Source organism: Mastigoproctus giganteus, chromosome 4, assembly GCF_048544385.1.
Source record: "Mastigoproctus giganteus isolate SK-2022 chromosome 4, ASM4854438v1, whole genome shotgun sequence".
Lineage (NCBI taxonomy): Eukaryota > Metazoa > Arthropoda > Arachnida > Uropygi > Thelyphonidae > Mastigoproctus > Mastigoproctus giganteus.
The window spans coordinates 146,759,876-146,778,132 of record NC_143578.1 but is presented as its reverse complement, the minus strand read 5'-3'; the positions used below and the strand labels follow the sequence as shown (position 1 = coordinate 146,778,132).

Genomic DNA, 18,257 nt, shown 5'->3' with positions numbered 1-18,257 from the left:
AGCGAGGAACTGTAAATTCAAAGCAGTGTGTGGCCTTTGCGCTGGAGAAGGTCACTTTTTCAAGGAGTGTCGAAAGCAGGCTGATAAGCCTACTTGTGTGAACTGTAAGAAGCGAGGTAATGCTTCTGACCATTCTGTTCGCAGTAGAGATTGACCCATCTACAAGAATTATTTAGAACAGATTAAGAGTAAAGTTGTTTATGGATAATACGCCCATAACAACTACTGACGAACGGTTATGTATTTTACAGGTCTTGGTCAGTGATCATATCGAGTTGCCCTGCCGATGCAGAGCGAACTAGGAAAGAAAATGTGACTGTATCCTTTGCATATGCATGGCGAATGATAAAGTTCGAGATTATACCTTGGTGTACTGGGTTGTACAGTATGGTCAGTGTTCTTAGAGTTTCTAAGTAATGTAAATATATCTAGTAGTGTGTCTTTCTTCCCCCATCTACAGCATCTGAGTTCCAAGACCAAAACGTTCTCCGCCGCAATTATACGGATCTCAAGAAGTGAGTGGATACTATCAAAACGAACCCTTCTTCTTTATTATAAAGCTGTCTTTCTCCCAATAGTAACCTATGCTGCCGGGGTCTGGTTTCACAGAGTTCCCATCATTAAGATGAAAGAAAAGCTAAACTCTATACAAAGAGCTATGTTACTGGCGACCCATCGAATCTGCCGTACAGTCTCTACAGCAGCTCTCCAAGTTATAGCAGGCATCCTCCCTCTCGACCTTTACACAATCTACAAGGGGCTCTGCTATCGAATTAAAAAAAGTATTCCGGCAACGATCCTGGATATAGAACTCTCACTAACTACAGATATAAAGCAGGAGAAATCTCGATGTCTCAATAAACTCTTCAATGTATGGCAGACCAGATGGGATTCTTCTACTGTAGGGGTTGTAACTCGGAGTTTTCTTCCGGAGGTAACCTTCGCAACCACTAAAAATAACGACCGATGGTTCTCCCTCAGCCTCGAATCATCCTTTCGCATTACCGGACACTGTTCTCTAAATGAGAAACTTCATACACTGGGACTCATCGACACTCCCAACTGCTTTTGCGGACAAAGTGAAAGTTGGAAACACTTGCTTCTGGAGTGCGTACATTACAACGATATCAGAAACCGTCTCCAGAATAAGATCCAGGACTTCCCACCAGCAGATCTGCATCAACTGATATGTACCCAAAACAACCTCGAAGCCTTCCAGACCTTTGCAGCTGAGGTATTTGCCTGGAGGAGGACACTGATCGTCAATCACCGACGTGGAAATGCCGATCATTAACAATTCCACTGCCAACTGAAAGTCACCCCTTCTACTGACTATTTTTTTTTTTTTTTTCTAACCTCCGTTCTGCATTGTTTCCGGGTCCTGCCCTGGAACTAGGAGCAGCTTTGGCTCACCTTTTCTTCTTTCCCACTCTGTGCAGGATAGATAACCACTCTCCCATTTTTTTTTTATTTTTATTATTATTATTATTATTTTTATTTTATTTTATTTTTTCATTCTCTCTCTGCTGGCACCCGATTTACATCTTTCTCTTCACTGTAGCCAGGGTGTGGGATTAAAATTATTTATTTATTCTTTAATTATTTTTATTTTTTATTTATTTTTATTTTATTATTATTTCTATTTATTCTTTTTTATTTTGCCTCAAACCTGCATTCTGCACTGTTTCCGGGTCCTGCCCTGGAACTAGGAGCAGCCTTGGTTCACCTTTTCTTCTTTCTCCCTCTGTGCAGGATAGATAACCACTCTCACATTTTTTTTTTTTTTTTTTTTTCTCTTACTCTCTCTCTGCTGGCACCCCGACTTACATCTTCCTCTTCACTGTGGGATTAAAATTATTTAATTATTCTGTAATTATTATTATTAGTAGTATTTTTTTTTTTTTTTTTCATTTACTTAGCTTCATTTTTTTTTTTTTTTTTTTTTTTTCTACTCGTGCTCTGTTCTGACAACTGGGATGTGGACTATCATTGGTGCCAGACAGCTCTCCTTTTTTTTTTTTTTTTCTCATCACAGGGAATTTATTTTATTTTTCTTATTTTATTTAATTATTTATTTTATTATTTTTTTTAATTTATTATTATTATTATTATTATTTATTTATTATTTTATTTTTATTTTTTTATTTATTTATTATTATTATTTATTTATATATTTATTTATTATTTTATTTTATTTTATTTATTTATTTATTTTTTTTTTTTTTTGCACCACGGGAAATACATTTTGTTTCTGTTTTTAGTTTAATTTTTATTTTATTTTATTTATTTATTTTTTATTTAGTTTTTTTTTTCCCCTCTCTGGAGTGGGCCCCCAGAGAAATCTGGCCCACCTTCCCGTGGTGTGGACGAGTACCCAGAATCATCTGTCCAGGTGACTGATGCTTCTGGGTAGCCAAGCGGTCAGAACATAACAACAGAACACACACATAATACACACAAACCGACGTCACACACATCTGGCCCATTTGTAGTGATACTGTTCTTCACAGAGATACGAGGCGGAGTTCAACTCACGTTCTAGGAGCCGCCCTTTACAAAAACACATGTCCACACATGCCCATATCTAGTAGTGTCGGGAGGACCGCCAGGTGGCGTCTAGTTATATACCTTGTGCATTTCGTGCTCCTAATTAAAGGTGATTTATGTGAATTACAGTGAATGCTCGACCGTTCAAGTGATACAGAGGTCATCAGTGAGTGCCTGTCTTCTGGTGCATGAAATTTCAGCTGCGTTGCCCCAGCCAGAGATAAGTATTTTATAATTTTCCCTTTTTGGCCTGCGACAATGAATTTTCCAAGATGGACGATATCTTGTTGTCATTTCTTGTATGCAAGACTAAAAATCATAAGAATGGTCTGATGTATACTGGCCAATAGCAAAGCACTAAACTAGCAAGTACTCACCGCACTGAGTAGGGTTAATACCCGAGGGATACAACCCTCCTGAAGCAAGTATCTAAGAACAAAGACAAGAGGATTAAGAGTAGACCCCGAGTAGTATCTTTGTAAATTTCACAAACAGCAAAATTTAACCGTAACATAGAGGCAAGTGTAGAAGCGAGTTAAAATTAAAATTAAAGTATGCAATCTGAAAGGGATATCAGCTCTAAAATGACACAGGAATGCGTTATCTGTCACCAGAACCCTGAGGCCATCTTTAAATGCTGTACATGTAGCCGTAATTTTTGTACAGCCTGCCTAGGTCCCTCATTTAAAAAGTTAAAGAAAGAAAGGCGACTAAAATGGTCTTGTGATTTTTGTCGTGGCAGCGCGAGAACTAACACAAAACCAGATTCGACAACTAAAGAATTGACATCTGGAGAAGAGACAGAAAGTCCAGTTACCCAGAAAAATCAGGAAAGTGTAGGAATTACACCCGCAGACATCTCTCAAAGGGAAAACCTGACCACATCAGAAAACTCTATATTGAATCCTGATAAAGGCAATGGCGATAAGAGTGGCCAAGTGATCTATGCAGAGTTGATAAACGCGCTTACGGACGCCCTCGCTAATCATGTTACTCAACTGACACAGCAGTATTTACCTCCTCTGGTTCAGGATCGGGTTAAACCTACCTCCACTTCTCATAAAACTATACGTTTTGAGTCAGGAAACAAAGACATCGAAGCTGAAAGTACGACTTCATGTGTAAATATTGAACAAAGCGACTCTGAATTTAACGCGTCTACTTCTCAGGTTAATCAGGGTGTTCTTGAGGATAAGGGCATAAAAGACAAAGAATGTCTGGATAAAATGAATACTGATAAGTCGAAGACAGACCCAGTTTTTACGATTGATGCAGAATGCTTTGCAGATAGTGCTAGTATGCAGGTGTCTTTGACGAAAATAAAGAAAAACTTGAGTGATTTCATGGCTGCCGAAACCAATAAAGTAACTAAGGCAGCCTCAAACATAATCCATAGCTTTTGGGCAGAGATGGAAACGATTACCAAGTCATTGATAATTCAAAATGACAAGTTAAAAGTCAAGACAGAGGAATTACAAGTAAGAGCAAATATGTTTGACCAAATCATGAGTGGCAAGGTTGGTTTGATGCCACCTTTACAGCAATCTTACGCCGATAAAGTCAGGATCAGCTCGACACAAACGAAGCAGATGTATTCTGAAGGGGATAGAGTGGAACGAGGGCAACATTATAATATAACTGACTCTAGAGATAGGATACTTATGGAAGCTAAAACTGTCACAACACAAATCAGTGCCCCTCAGCATGTGGCGATCTTTAGACCGGTGGACGGCTCCAAGCTGGCCTCGGGGACGGAGGTTAAAGAAGTAATAGCCAAATCTCTGCGTTCTGAACATAAAAATTTAAAAATTAAAAACGTCAGAATTGTAAGAAATAATGGAGTGATCGTTGAAACATCTAACAAGGAGGATTTAGAGTTGCTTAGACAATCATCCACATTTAAAGATGTCGGACTACAGTCGGACAAACCAAAAATGACATTATCTACACTACTAGTTTATGACGTTTCAAGAGATTTGACTAAGGAAGAAATAGTAGAGGACATCTTTATGAAAAATCTTAAAGATTATGGCTTTACTTTCGAAGAATTCAGGAAGAGGTGATGTTACGTTTTAGCTCCGGTACAAATACAAAAGTGATAAATTGGGTGTAGGTCTCTCACCGAGATTATTTAGACATATTTTAGAAAACGATAGAATTTTCTTGGGATTCTCAGCCCATAAATACAGGAAATTTACAATAGTGACAAAATGCTTCCGTTGCTTGGGATTTGGCCACTTCACGCAGTTTTGCACCTACAAGACTGTATCTTGCGGTCATTGTGCGGCTGGGGGACATATATACTCAGATTGCCCCCATAAAGAACAACCCCCGAGATGTATAAACTGTAAGAGGAGGAACAGGGACAATGCACATTCTGTAAGGGATTCACTCTGCCCAGAATATCAGAAGGCAGCTGAACTTGCAAGACTGAAAATTGCTAATGAATAATATACAAATAAACCATCTAAATTACAATAGATCTACCAACAAATACTTCCTAAAAATAATGCAGGTGAACGCTCAACGTTCACGTTGCGTTGCAGATGAACTAAGAGCTTCATGTTTGCAGGATAAAGTAGACATTTTGGCTATTCAGGAGCCCTACTCGATGTATAGACAAACGGATAAACTATATCACGTTGTTGGATACCCGTTAGTAGCTAGAGTCGTTGCATATGAATCCAAGCAGCCAAAAACTGCCATTGTTGTATTTAATGGAGCTCTAACTGTAACAGTCATATCTCGTTTTTGTACATCCTTTTCTACCTGCATCCATATTTCTACCCAGTTTTTAGACTTCTACATGGTTTCTTTATATTGCGCTCCAAATGATAATATCGAGGTACCAATGCATCTTTTGGAAGAAATTTTAAGCACTTTTCCTAGTGCAAATATATTGGTTTCAACTGACTCCAATGCAAAATCTCAACTTTGGTTTAGCGAACGCAACAACGCTAGAGGTTCTGTGTTTGAAGAATTTATATTGACTAACCATTGGAATGTGCATAATCTTCCAAACAAGCCAACAACCTTTTGGAACGTTCACGGACGGTCTAACATAGATCTCACCCTTTCCTCTCCATGCTTGTCGCAGCATGTAAAAAACTGGATGGTCTGCCCTGTATGAAATAGCGATCACCGTGCTATCACTTTTGATTTAGTATTAAATGGCACGGATGGAGGTTCTTCAGGTCACCTTCAGGATTTAAACCGCTTCTCTATGAGAACCACGAACTGGAACAAATTTAAGCAAGTCTTGCAACAAGAATTTTCAGATGATAAAATTGCACAATTGAACAGTTTATCTGCAGTAGAATATGCTTACTTTGTGCAAAACACTCTTTACAGAGCTTTGACTGAATCGACTAAAAGGAAAGTTAGGAGACCTGGCTCCACCCCATGGTGGAATCCCCAGTTATCTGTTTTGAGAAGACGGGTTATAGATGCAAGGAAGAATTTCCAGAGGCACAGATACTTAACTGAAACAGACGTTAGGCGACTAAAAGAAGTCTATTGTCAATTACGTAAGGAATATTTCGAAGCTATTGCGGAAGCCAAAAGATCCTCATGGCAGAAACTAGTGTCCCAGACAGGAAATTCTGACCCATGGGGATTAATATACAAAATTTGTCGTGACAAACTTGCAACTCCTGAGATATATAGTTCTGTTTACTCTAACGGAAGTCGGACTACTGATTGGCTCTCCACGGTTGAAGCTATTATAGAGAGACTTTTCCCTGATGATCACCCAGAGCAAGATACCACCGAACAAGCTCAGATAAGGTTCGTTAACGGATCTTACAAGGAATCAAATGACACGGAACTATTTAGTCTAGATGAACTTGCACTTGCAATTTCTAAAATAAATCAGTCAAAATGTCCTGGAATGGACTTAGTTGAAAATGTGGCGATCAAAAGATTTCACCAATATTTTCCACATATATTGTTGAATGTTTTCAACAAATGTCTATTAGAGGGGACTTTTCCAAATTTTTGGAAGATTGCATTAGTAGAGATGCTCAGAAAGCCTGGAAAATTGGCAACGGATCCCAAGGCATATCGCCCAATATCCCTTCTAGGAAATCTTGGAAAGCTTTATGAGAGATTATTAGCGCCTAGGATGCAGAAGGTTTTGGCTGCAAGTAATATGAATTCTAATTCACAATTCGGCTTTAAAAAAGGCTCCTCCACTGAAGATGCCATCAGAAATTTGGTGAACCTATGCAAAACTACAGACAAAAAATACATGATGGTTGTTTTTATCGACTTTGAGGGCGCTTTCGATAGACTCTGGTGGGAGAGCGCCCTCAGGTCACTTCGAGAGGCAGAATGTGATGATTTACTATATCAGGTTATGAGATCTTATTTTTCAAATGGGCAGATAAAAGTCACCTCACAACACTTGGTATTTTCAAAATTCATTTCCAGAGGATGCCCACAAGGCTCGGTCCTTGGGCCTCTCCTCTGGAACTCTGTTTTAGACCAGTGGTTACTAAAAGAAAGTCAAATTTGCAATAAAATAGCATTTGCCGACGATTTAGCGCTGTACATACCAGGCAGGTCAAGACTTATGCTAGAAACACATGGGAAAGAAATCCTTGATGATTTGCTGGAATGGTCTAGAATAAACAAATTAAAAATTTCTGAGACGAAAACTAAAATGATGATCTTCAACAATAAATTGGACTATAACAGACCTCCTAAACTCCATATCAACAATGTCCAAATTCCTTATGTTTCTCAAAATAAATATCTTGGTCTCATAATTGATGATAAATTTTCTTTTATCCCCCACGTAAAGAACTTAGCTGAAAAGATTAACAAGTTTACTGCCAATGTGATTAGGCTCTCAAGAGCTGAATGGGGTATAAAGCACAAAACTTTGGCATTATATTATAAGGCTATATTTTTGCCAATTGTAGTATATGCGGCTGCCATATGGTTCCCTAGGGTTACTCACGTCACAGTGAAGGCCGAACTCTTATCATTGCAGAGAAAGATGACATTGGCAACACACAGATACAAGTGATCTCAGGTTGTATTCCGATTGACCTTTATGTGGCATACCGAGGCATGATTTCTAGCTTATGATTTCTTCTAGCTTTATGATTTCTAACTTAAAGAAAGGTTTGGCAACTCAAATCCTCGACATTGCAAGTAATCCGGCCACGGAAATTCGGCAGGAGAAAATTAAACTTTGGACAAAATTCACTGAGAAGTGGAAACACAGATGGCAATCCAGTGAAACAGGACTCACTACCAGGGAGTTCATTGAAGATGCAACATTTGCTGTAAATAAGAAAGTTATGGGATGGTTTTATCCTTCAATGACAACGTCGTATTTAATTACTGGACATGGTTCACTACGGGATAAATTGTGTAAATTTGGACTTGAACCTGACCCTTTGTGTTTTTGTGGGGCTGTAGAAGATTGGAGGCATGTTCTGCTTTACTGCCCGGCTTATGACGACTTCAGACAAGAACTATTTAACAGCACTCAACCTATTAGGACAACCTCGGTATTTTGATTCAAGATGCCAAGAAGTTTGCAGCATTCCAATCCTTTTCTGACAAGGTGTTTAAAAGAAGACGCACCTTGTTTACTAATTCTAGAAGTGGACAGTAGAGTGATGTGTTCATGAACTTATATTTCTACCATACTAGGTCAAACAGCTGTTAACTTAGAAACTAACTGTTGTGTTCTTAAATTAGTAATAACATTCAATGTATATAATGGTATTAACTATACATATTTTTATTTTATTTTAACTTTTTTTTTTCATTATTACTATTATTATTTTTTTTTTATTTTTATTTATTTATTTCTTTCTTTTATTTTATTTATTTACTTTTATTTTTTTTATTATTTATTTATTTATTATTATTTTTTCCCCCTCGGGTTGGGCAGTCTGAGAGCTCCTGTCCTTTGGTATTGCACTCCTTCCACTGGACGACAAATTAGTGCAGCAGCATTAATAGAAGCAGGCACAACTACTCAAGCTTAGAAATGGGCAGTGATTGACAGGGTGTTGATTGCTGTAGAGTGTAGACAGTTTCTCTCTCTCTCAACACAGATTTTGCAAGGTGGAGTTCGACTAAACGTCTAGGTGCCACCCAAAACAAGTACATCCGCATACATACACACATAGTATATCTTTTATTGTTTTATTGCTTGCAAGTGAAGCTGTATAATTAAAATTGTTTTTTTTTTTTTTTTTTTTTTTACGCAGAATGCAACGATTGTAAATAGAAAGTGTTTGTATCTGTGTATATATGTAATAAAAATGTATGTAAATAAATAAAAAAAAATATATCTAGTAGTGTCTGCGCGGGTAGCACAGTGGTATCGTCACCGTCCTCTCCACACCGGGTGGAAAAGGCCTGGGTTCGAATCCCGTCGATAACGCGAAGAACTTTAATGGGCTTTTTTCACTCCGTGGCTGAGTTAGTTGGTCTCTGGCGTAGATAGCAAGGTTTTTCTCCCCAGTAACTGGGGTTTTTTCGTCCAGCAAAACAGGCAAATCAACTATAGAACATACGCAATTTACAGACACAAATATGGGTTAAGGTATTTAATTACGGGTAACCGTAAAATAATAATAATAATAATATCTAGTAGTGCTCAAGGCACTACTTGAACTGTGTGTTCGTTATTCCCGCATGCTTGCGGATGTTAGTTTTGTGTTGCAACTGCTTGTCCTTGCTTATTTAGAGTTGTATATATAGAGGGTGATTCACTACCAGTGCGATAAACTTGCAGGAGGTGTAGGGGGCACAAAGACGAATAGGAATCACATAGCATTGCAGAGCCCGAAATGCCTTCGTCATGCGGTAGAGGACGTTGAACGGGAGGTCGCGTGAACAGCGATCTCGCTGGAAGTCAGCATTTGCGAACCGTTTCTGTTGAAGAAAGAAAGTAGCAGTCCTCCAGAGTGGATAATCCGCAGGCTCCAATGATTGGACGCGTTGCAGATGGTATGAACTCATTTGGTTTGTTGACAGTATCCTGCACAGTGGATTGGGAAATACCCAGTCGTTGGTCTATCACTCGAGTACTCGTACTCGGATTGCCTTATTCTCCTCATTGTCTGGCATCCTCGTCGTTCGCTCTCGATTCATGGTACCTCTCGTGAAACAACCAGTCTCACGTAACCTTCTGTGCACACTTTCGAAAATCGTATGATGAGGAGCACGCCCGTGCGGGAAACGTTCCTGGTACAAGCGCAGAGCGGCGCGCCCGTTACAGTCCGCAGCTCCATACGCGAGGTGCATGTCGGCCAGTTCAACTTTTGAATACTCGTCCATCCTACTCCTCGGGAACCGGTTCGTCAATGCTGACTTCCAGCGGAATCGCTGTTCACGCGACCTCCAGTTCAACGTCCTCTACCACATGACGAAGGCATTTCGGACCCTGCAATGCTATTTAATTCCGATTCGTCTTTGTGTTCCCTACACCTCCTGCAAGTTTGTGGTAGTGAATCACCCTGTATATGTATAGATATTTTGACTTCTAAGTTGATGTGTTATATTTATGTATGACTTCTAAATTGATATTGTTTGATTAGATTTTTGAATTCAACATGTGGGGCAGTATAGAATGGCTTTCCTTTTCTCAGAGTGCGGTTAAGATTTACTTGCAGCAGCTTTCTTTCGATTAAAGTGGGCCCTGGCGCGGGAAAAGGCTATTCTGTCTTGACTGCCGTTCGTAAGCTTCCATTTCTTATGTAGGACTGGTTTCATTTTGAAGCTGTTGTTGAGTTGACGTCCACCACGATCTGGAATGGGGAGTTACTGTTACCCGTTTGGTGGCAGCATAGTCGGTGACGGATTTAAGCCAGTTAGACAAGAGTGTCACTGCTAGGCTGAGGTCGCAGTCAATGAGGACATCCCGAGGAATTCAGGATGCTGCTTCTACACAGAGTTGAGGATTAAGGTGATGAAACATATTTCACTATTTTATTGTCAGGGGTGTTGAAATTTGGCACCTGCAATGACCGAACAATGGCTGGTGATCGAACAGGAAGAATGTGATGGGATCATCCTCAGCTGTGCATGGTGTTGAAGCAAAAGCGAGATCCAGTAGGTTCAATCCCCTGGTGGGGTTCTCATTGACCCGTGTCATGTCAATGGATTAGAAGAACTCACAGAGCCTGATAAAGAGGTGATGGCAGTTTGGAGGCAGGTTAAAATCACCACAAACGAGGCGTTGTGCAGACGGACGAATATGGTTTAAGAGCCAGTTCTCTAGATCTTCAATAATTTCAATTGTAAGCCCTGGAGGAATATACACAGATGCGATATCAATGTGGCTGGAGTGGAAGCGTAGCGAGACTATAATCGCTTCGAAAGCTTGAGTTGGAGTTGAGGTCGAATTCTCATATGAGAATAGGGAGGTGTTGTACAGTATGGCTACTCCACCGCCTCTAGATTGCTCCCTGGAGGCAGACAGCATATCGTAACCAGCAATAGCTGAGCAGAAGAGTGTGTCTTGATTAGGTTGAAGCCACGTTTCTGCAAGGCACACCACGTCAGCGACCTGGGAGAGAAAGATCTGTTCTGCTGAGTCTAGTTTGTTCCTAATGGACCTGGTATTTCGGAAGTACACCCTGATGACAGGTGTTCGACGAACTTCCGTCCTGATTGGAGGTATCCTGAGTTGGCATGTTCGCGAGCGAATGGCACGACTTCCTAACAACATATGGACTGGCATTTTATGGGGATCATCACATAGGGGACTTAGGATACTCTTATCACTCTTATCTTGGCAGAGCAGTGGTATGAAAGGAGGACTGCTGAGATCTTTGAACGTTGTCCAGGAATGAGTCCAGTCAGCTGTGGATGGTGATGTTGAAGACTTGGTTTTGCTGCAGAGGTGGAGGTTGGGGAAGGTGACTGGTTCTCCTATTATAGAAGGGTCGAATAATGGTGCCAATAGGCCAGATAGATTCGGTTCCAATTAAATTGAACATTAAATTAAATTGAATTAATTTGATGCGCAGCGGGGATGCCTGGTGTGAAGTTGTTGCACCTTTAGTCGAAGGTTTAGTTGATAAGGCGAACCTCGGCAACATGATTTGCTATGGTATTTGGGGCTAAGCGAGATATGAAAAGTCCACTAGAGGGTCTGGACGTTTGCCGTCTGTGACGTGTGTGGGAAGGCTGCAGTTTGGAGTTGGTCGATGTGCCAATTCGAAGCCATTCGCGTGAAGCTATACTTGCTCGTTGGCTCACTCTGAAGTTCATACGTGTACTTTCCTCTGGTTGCATAAGATAGGATGGATTTGCAGTGGGGTGAACTGGGAGTGGAAATTGTAGTGTGGAAGAATCCGCTGGCTCGAATATTGTATTCGCTCCGACACTGAGTCCCAGGCCTTGTGAAAATGAGAAGTGCGAGTGATGTATGACAGGACAGGCATTGCGAGAGGTTGGGTGCGAAGGTGGAAATGATGACTTTTGCCTCATTGGCATAGAGGTAGAGAATTCGTTATTGCAAGTAAGAGAGTTTCTACATGCGGTGCCGTTCACCGTTGGTGGAGCCTGCTTCTGTAATTGTGGAATCCTCTCTTTAGTTGAGTGGTGATTAACATCAGTTGCCCTTTTCAGGTTCAACTTGAGCGTATTTGAATGATGGGCTTTTGTGGGTGGTTTTGGCCCTTTCCCATCTGTTTTTAGAAGCTGGCTGGAGCGAAGAGATGGCGCTCGACGATGTCTAGTGTTTGGTCGTTTTTCAGATTCGTTCCTACCAGGAGCTTCTGATGGAGGACTGGGGATTGATTTTTTGCAGAATTCGGGGCAGACTGATACTGTAATGGCCTTTGGGTAATTTTTATATAATCTACTAAGATCGTCTGAGTTCAGACGGTTAGTGAGTTTGCTCGGATCTGCTAGCTTACTCAGTTCGATCTTATTGTAGATATCAAGGAGTATAAATTTCTTCTCTTTGTTTTCTTTGTGTAGCATTGTGATGTCATCTTGTAGCTCTGCCAGTTGTCCTTTTGAGATTTCATTTCCATGATCTATTTTTGCTATTGCTTCTGATGAGGGTTTCCTGAAGTTTAATAATTCATTTTCAAGCTGGTTAATTCTGGAGATCAACCGCTCGGTACTCTCAACAACTGCGTCCGTGGTTCCTGAACATGACACAGGTATTCTCAGTTCAGGTATCCTCAGTTCTAGACGTTCATCAGGTTTCGCACCTGTGATGTCGGTTCCCTGTTGCCTTGAGTCCTTTAACCGTGTAAACTCAGCAGAAAGTTGAGTGATTGCGGTCTGAATTTCGTTAACAGAATCCCTTAGCTGAATAAAATCACGGCGGGATATACGCACTCCGGATCAGTTTGTAAGTTAGATGAAGTGTCATCGATATTCCTCGAGTCATTTTCTGCTGGTTTGCAAAGTTCACATTTCCAAGAATTTTTAATTTTCTTTGCGAGTCTTTTCAGGTCAGCGTATGGGCTACATGGCCCACAGAGGCGAACGGCTTTGCACGAAGTGCACACAAGGACATAGTCAACTTGATAACCACACCCTGTGCAAGTAGTAGGTTCGCTCATGGCTGCAGAAACCGTAGGTATTTGCGATTTAAAGGATTATCAGCGTCCTTGAAGACAGCGAAAAACTGAACGACGAATACAGAATACGTGGAAGGTCGCTGAAGGCACTTGAGTGAGTGAGGAGTGGGTCAATGAGCCCTGAGGCGTAAATTCCAGATATGTTACGGAAAAGCTTAGTGTCGGCAGCTCGTGCAGGCAGGGAGTTCTGTACGTCGTCATACAATTCCGAAAAGCAACGGACAATTGCCTTTATCACTAAGAACAAAGTAATATTCAAAATTCAAAATTAACCTGAATCGAATTAAGAGCTGTTTGTAGTTATAGGTATAAGTGCACTTTACTGTCACAGAAAGTTAGGGCTTTCTTTCAGCCTGGGTTTAGCCTTGATGGTGGCACCCTCCCCAGTAAAGTGCAAGGTATTTACGTGGCAACCGCGAGATAGCGGCGCCTCTCTATATCCCTGCTGCCAGCCACATGGTGACCACTGCTGTCTGGCAAACAAAGGATACAGATATTAACGCAAATAACCTGCTAATTTCCCAACAGAAATTTCAAGTTTTCTTACCGGGAAAATCCACTAGTTGACATCTTTGAGTGAGAACACGTTTTGAGACAAGAACTGAAGTTAAAGCACATTTTTTAAACAAATTTATACTGATGATCGTTAAACTGCACGTCTTCACTACCGATATCAAAATGGTTGATGTCTCACTGGAATACTGACCAACACTAAACTACCATAGTAGTCTAGTGTTGGTTAGTGTTAGTATAATACTAAACTAGCACTTTATTATAATAATTGTGCATTAAATTTTCTTTTTTCAATAATCTATCTTTTTGAAGTGTAAAACCATTACTTTTTTTTTTTTTTGTATTGTCTTTAGGTGCCTTCGCTATATTTGCTCGCAATTTGTATGCCAGGAGTAAAAACGGAGAGTCGCTATTCTTAATCGACAGTTCTGGGTGAGTTAAGTATTCTTTACTGTAATTGCACCATAATCGGAAACACGAACAGAATTAATCGAAAGTTCATAAATAACTGAATGTAGCTATGTTATATTATACTGCGGTAACAGTAGTGAAGCGCTTTCTTGGCGAAGTGATCCTTGTATGATTATACAGCGTATGTTCTCCTTCGACTGATAATTTCCTATTTTCTCTATGAGTTATTAATTTTTGTGATATGCAACTGTACTTATTGACGTAGACGTTAGTGCAAATGCATCATTTTAGTACGCAGCAGCCTATTAAATTACACTCAGTGGACAGGATTCATGGGATATCTACGGGTAGACCCATCTTTCGCCCGGATAAGGATAGTCATACGGCAAGGGATTGAGTCCACTAGTTCAACAGGTATTTATATCCATGCTTGTTGCACCGCTGTCCATAATACCGTCGCATTAGTGGGTGGAGGATCCAAAGCTCGAAGAGACCTTTTCACAGCATCCCAAAGATGCTCTACAGGCTCCATATCTGGTGAACGGGGAGGCCATTCCATGATGGTAAAATCTGTGGAATGCACTTCGAACCATGTTCTAGTCACCATCGCTCTGTGGGGAGGCGCATTGTACAGTTTGAAGAGCCATTGTCCTGTGGGTGCATGATGACCATGAAGGGATACAGAAGTCTGCAAGGATGGACACGTAATCTGAACCGTTCAGAAATGCGTCTAACCCTACCAGAGGTTCCAACGTGCGTGAGATGAATACGCCCCAGATCATTATCGACCGTCCACCTGACGGAACAGTTCCTTGTTGACATGACAGGTGCATAGCTTCGTGCAATTTCCGCCAGATACGCACCCTCCCGTCCTCTTGAAATAACTGGAAATGGAACTCATCAGACCAGGAGACACGTCTCCAATCATCCAAGGCCAATGTTCTTTAGCCCAGTTGAGGCGCAGAATTCTGTGCCGTGCTGTTATCAATGGGACTCTGGCTGGTCGGTGGCTCACATAACCTATTGCAGCTAATGATCGTCTGATTGTCTTGGTTGGCGACGTTTCTGGCACCTCTCTCGTTAAAATCGGCTGTAATTTGTGCCACTGCCGCTCTCCAGTTGGCTGAAACAATACGAGACAGACGTCGGTGCCCACGTTCATCCACCACCCATTTCTCCGCTCATAGCGCTGTCCACGATGCGACGTTATTCCGAAAATGGCGTATTCCCAATACACTCTTGATACTGTAGAATGGGGATAGTGCAATTTCTATATCACCAGGCGATAGAGTGATCCCAGCGTCAGGCACCCACTATCACCCCTCTTTCAAAGTCGGTTAACTCATGACGTTTATCCATACTGACATGTAATTACCTTCTACGTATGCAGCGTACAGTGATGCAGTGCGTTGTGTTGCTCATTAGCCAGATATCTCATGAATTCTGTCCTTTCAGTGTACTTAAAAGTTAGCATCATTTAAGTATATTTCATGTTGTGAATACCTTCACAACGAGATGCCATGATATTGCATTACCTGGAATACTAAGTTTCACTAATGGAGAAGACTACTGTTACTTATTCTCGGCGGATACCACCATCCAGACGGCGCCGTTTCAGTGTCGGGGTGGGAGTATCCGCTGAGGATACAAGGTACAATACTAGGGTACCATCTCACCCACGGAGGTCTTAGGCGTAGAAAACCAGTTTTTTTTTTTTTTTTTTTTCATACAAACTGGGGTTTTTTCGTCCAGCGAAACAGGCAATTCGACTAGAGAAAACACATATTTTATAGACACAAATACGGATTTATGTAATGAATTACGGGTGGCATTTTTTGCCCATCTACCGACGCCAATAAGCTTCGATACCTTATCTCTTTTTCTCATAAAAATATCTAGAAAAGACAACAGATTCACGAAAAATGGTGAAAATTGTGAGAAGGCCTAATTTTACCCAAAGTTATATACAGGGTGATTCACTACCAGTGCGACAAAATTGCAGGAAGTGAAGGGGGCACAAAGACGAATCGGAATCACATAGCATTGCAGGTCCGAAATGCCTTCGTCATGAGGTAGAGGACGTTGAACGGGAGGTCGCGTGAACAGATATCCCGCTCGAAGTCAGCATTTGCGAACCGGTTTCCGAGGCAGTAGGATGGACGAGTATTCAAACGTTGAACTGGCCGACATGCACCTCGTGTATGGAGCTGCGGACTGTAAAGGGCGCGCCGCTCTGCGCTTGTACTAGAAACATTTCCCGCACAGGCGTGCTCTTCATCATACGATTTTCGCACGTGTGCACAGAAGGTTACGTGAGACTGGTTGTTTCACCAGAGATACCATGAATTGAGAGCGAACGACGAGGACGCCAGACAATAAGGAGAATGTCCTACGTCTTGCAGAAGGCAATCAGCGTACGAGTACTCGAGCGATAGGCCAACGATTGGGTATTTCCCAATCCACTGTATGGAGGATACTGTCAACAAACCAAATGAGTTCATACCATCTGCAACGCGTCCAATCATTGGAGCCTGCGGATTATCCACTCCGGAGGACTTTTACTACTTTGTTTCTTCAACAGAAACGGTTCGCAAATGCTGACTTCCAGCGGGATCGCTGTTCACGCGACCTCCCGTTCAACGTCCTCTACCGCATGACGAAGGCATTTCGGGCCTTGCAATGCTATGTGATTCCGATTCGTCTTTGTGCCCCCTACACTTTCTGCAAGTTTGTCGCACTGGTAGTGAATCACCCTGTATACCTTAATTACTATAAACCACAGTCTTGTATTATCTGTAGTTTGAGTAATTACAGTAATGTTTAATTCTTCCAAAGCACAATTCACAAAGAGGTAACACTTATCCCGGGCACATAAACAGAGGAATGGGCTCAATTGGTGTTCTCGGCCCATTCATATTCCACACCACGCTTCATCGATCAAAAAATAATACACCAGTCACAGTACCGAGGGACTGACTTTCACAACCGGTGAAATACCACCACTTTGCTTATTGGAGGCTTGAAGTGGTGAAACCCATATTTAGTCTCTAGAGAAAAGTTTCCGGCACCCCCCCTCCCCCCATACTTTTCCTTCAACCCATGCACGGTACTAAGTACTATAGGTTTTGATACCTTTCGTGTTTGGGGTTTTCATAAAAAAAAACAATCTCTCTCTAATACAGCACCTGAAAAAGCACATAGGGCAGATGCAGTTGGTGAATATCAATCAAACCATACCAATATGGACACAGACAATTGTATTCGTGGTGACGAAATTGTATTAGATCTCCACGCAGAAGACAACATGGAGACTGGATCATACTTAAATTTAAATAAGGATGTAGAGATAGACATGAAGCCTGGACGCCCCGAATTCCCAAATAGAAGAGAAGTAAACAATCAATAAAAGCAAGCAAGTCATAAAAAACAGTCTAATTCATCTTCTTTCTTGAAAACAACATACTGCAACATAATACAGTAAAATTGTAGAGATATACTCAGAAATACTAACAACATCTATGATCTAATCTCTACATATGGACCCTTAAAGTATTACCTTGCTAATATGGCTCATCATATTACTCCCAAAATCAAAAAATATACGTTGTATAGAAAAGACCTCCTGTTCAGCGGGTAGCGCAGCGATTCTGATGCACGTAAATTCTATAAAGACAGATTTCCCTTCAAACTTCCCGTTCGTATGTTTCTGGGAATTTCATTAGCTGTTGTTTCTATATAACTTCCTCCATACCAGACCTATACCACTGAAGAACTCGAAGAATCTGTATTGTAATTACAAAATACTCAATGGCGAGTCATCATCGTTTAGATGACTCTTAGAGATGGCTGGCCGTTGAACAACTTGAAGCCCCGCAGTCACAGGCTGTGGTGACATGTTGTCTTAATGTGTCACGCAGAGTCGTCTCGGCACAATGGAACCAATAGAGCCAACACTACCAGAGCAACTTTACATCTCCCAAGACAATGAAGCTTACTCAACGGACACTCAGGAGCCACCCTTCACACAGGATGAACTGCAACAAATGGCAACCCAGATAAGAAACAGTAAATATCCAGGCTGGACTATTTAGAAACCGAAATTATTAAGAAGACTGTGGAGATCGTACCAGACCTCCTCTTACACTTCTGTAACAGCAGCCTGGCTAAGGGCATCTTCCCCAAAAATGGAAGAGAGCAAAGATAAAATTAATC

The 18,257-nt window shown here is 41.2% G+C and overlaps 1 protein-coding gene across 1 annotated transcript in view; it reads left to right on the top strand.

The window, feature by feature from the left end:
• The window catches only part of LOC150087119 (uncharacterized), a 447,878-nt gene that overhangs the window by 408,733 nt on the left and 20,888 nt on the right, over positions 1–18,257 (top strand). The window contains exon 20 of the mRNA XM_090372381.1: positions 13,988–14,066. Within this exon, the coding sequence (XP_090228507.1) occupies positions 13,988–14,066 (79 nt within the window). The remainder of the gene's footprint in view (positions 1–13,987; positions 14,067–18,257) is intronic.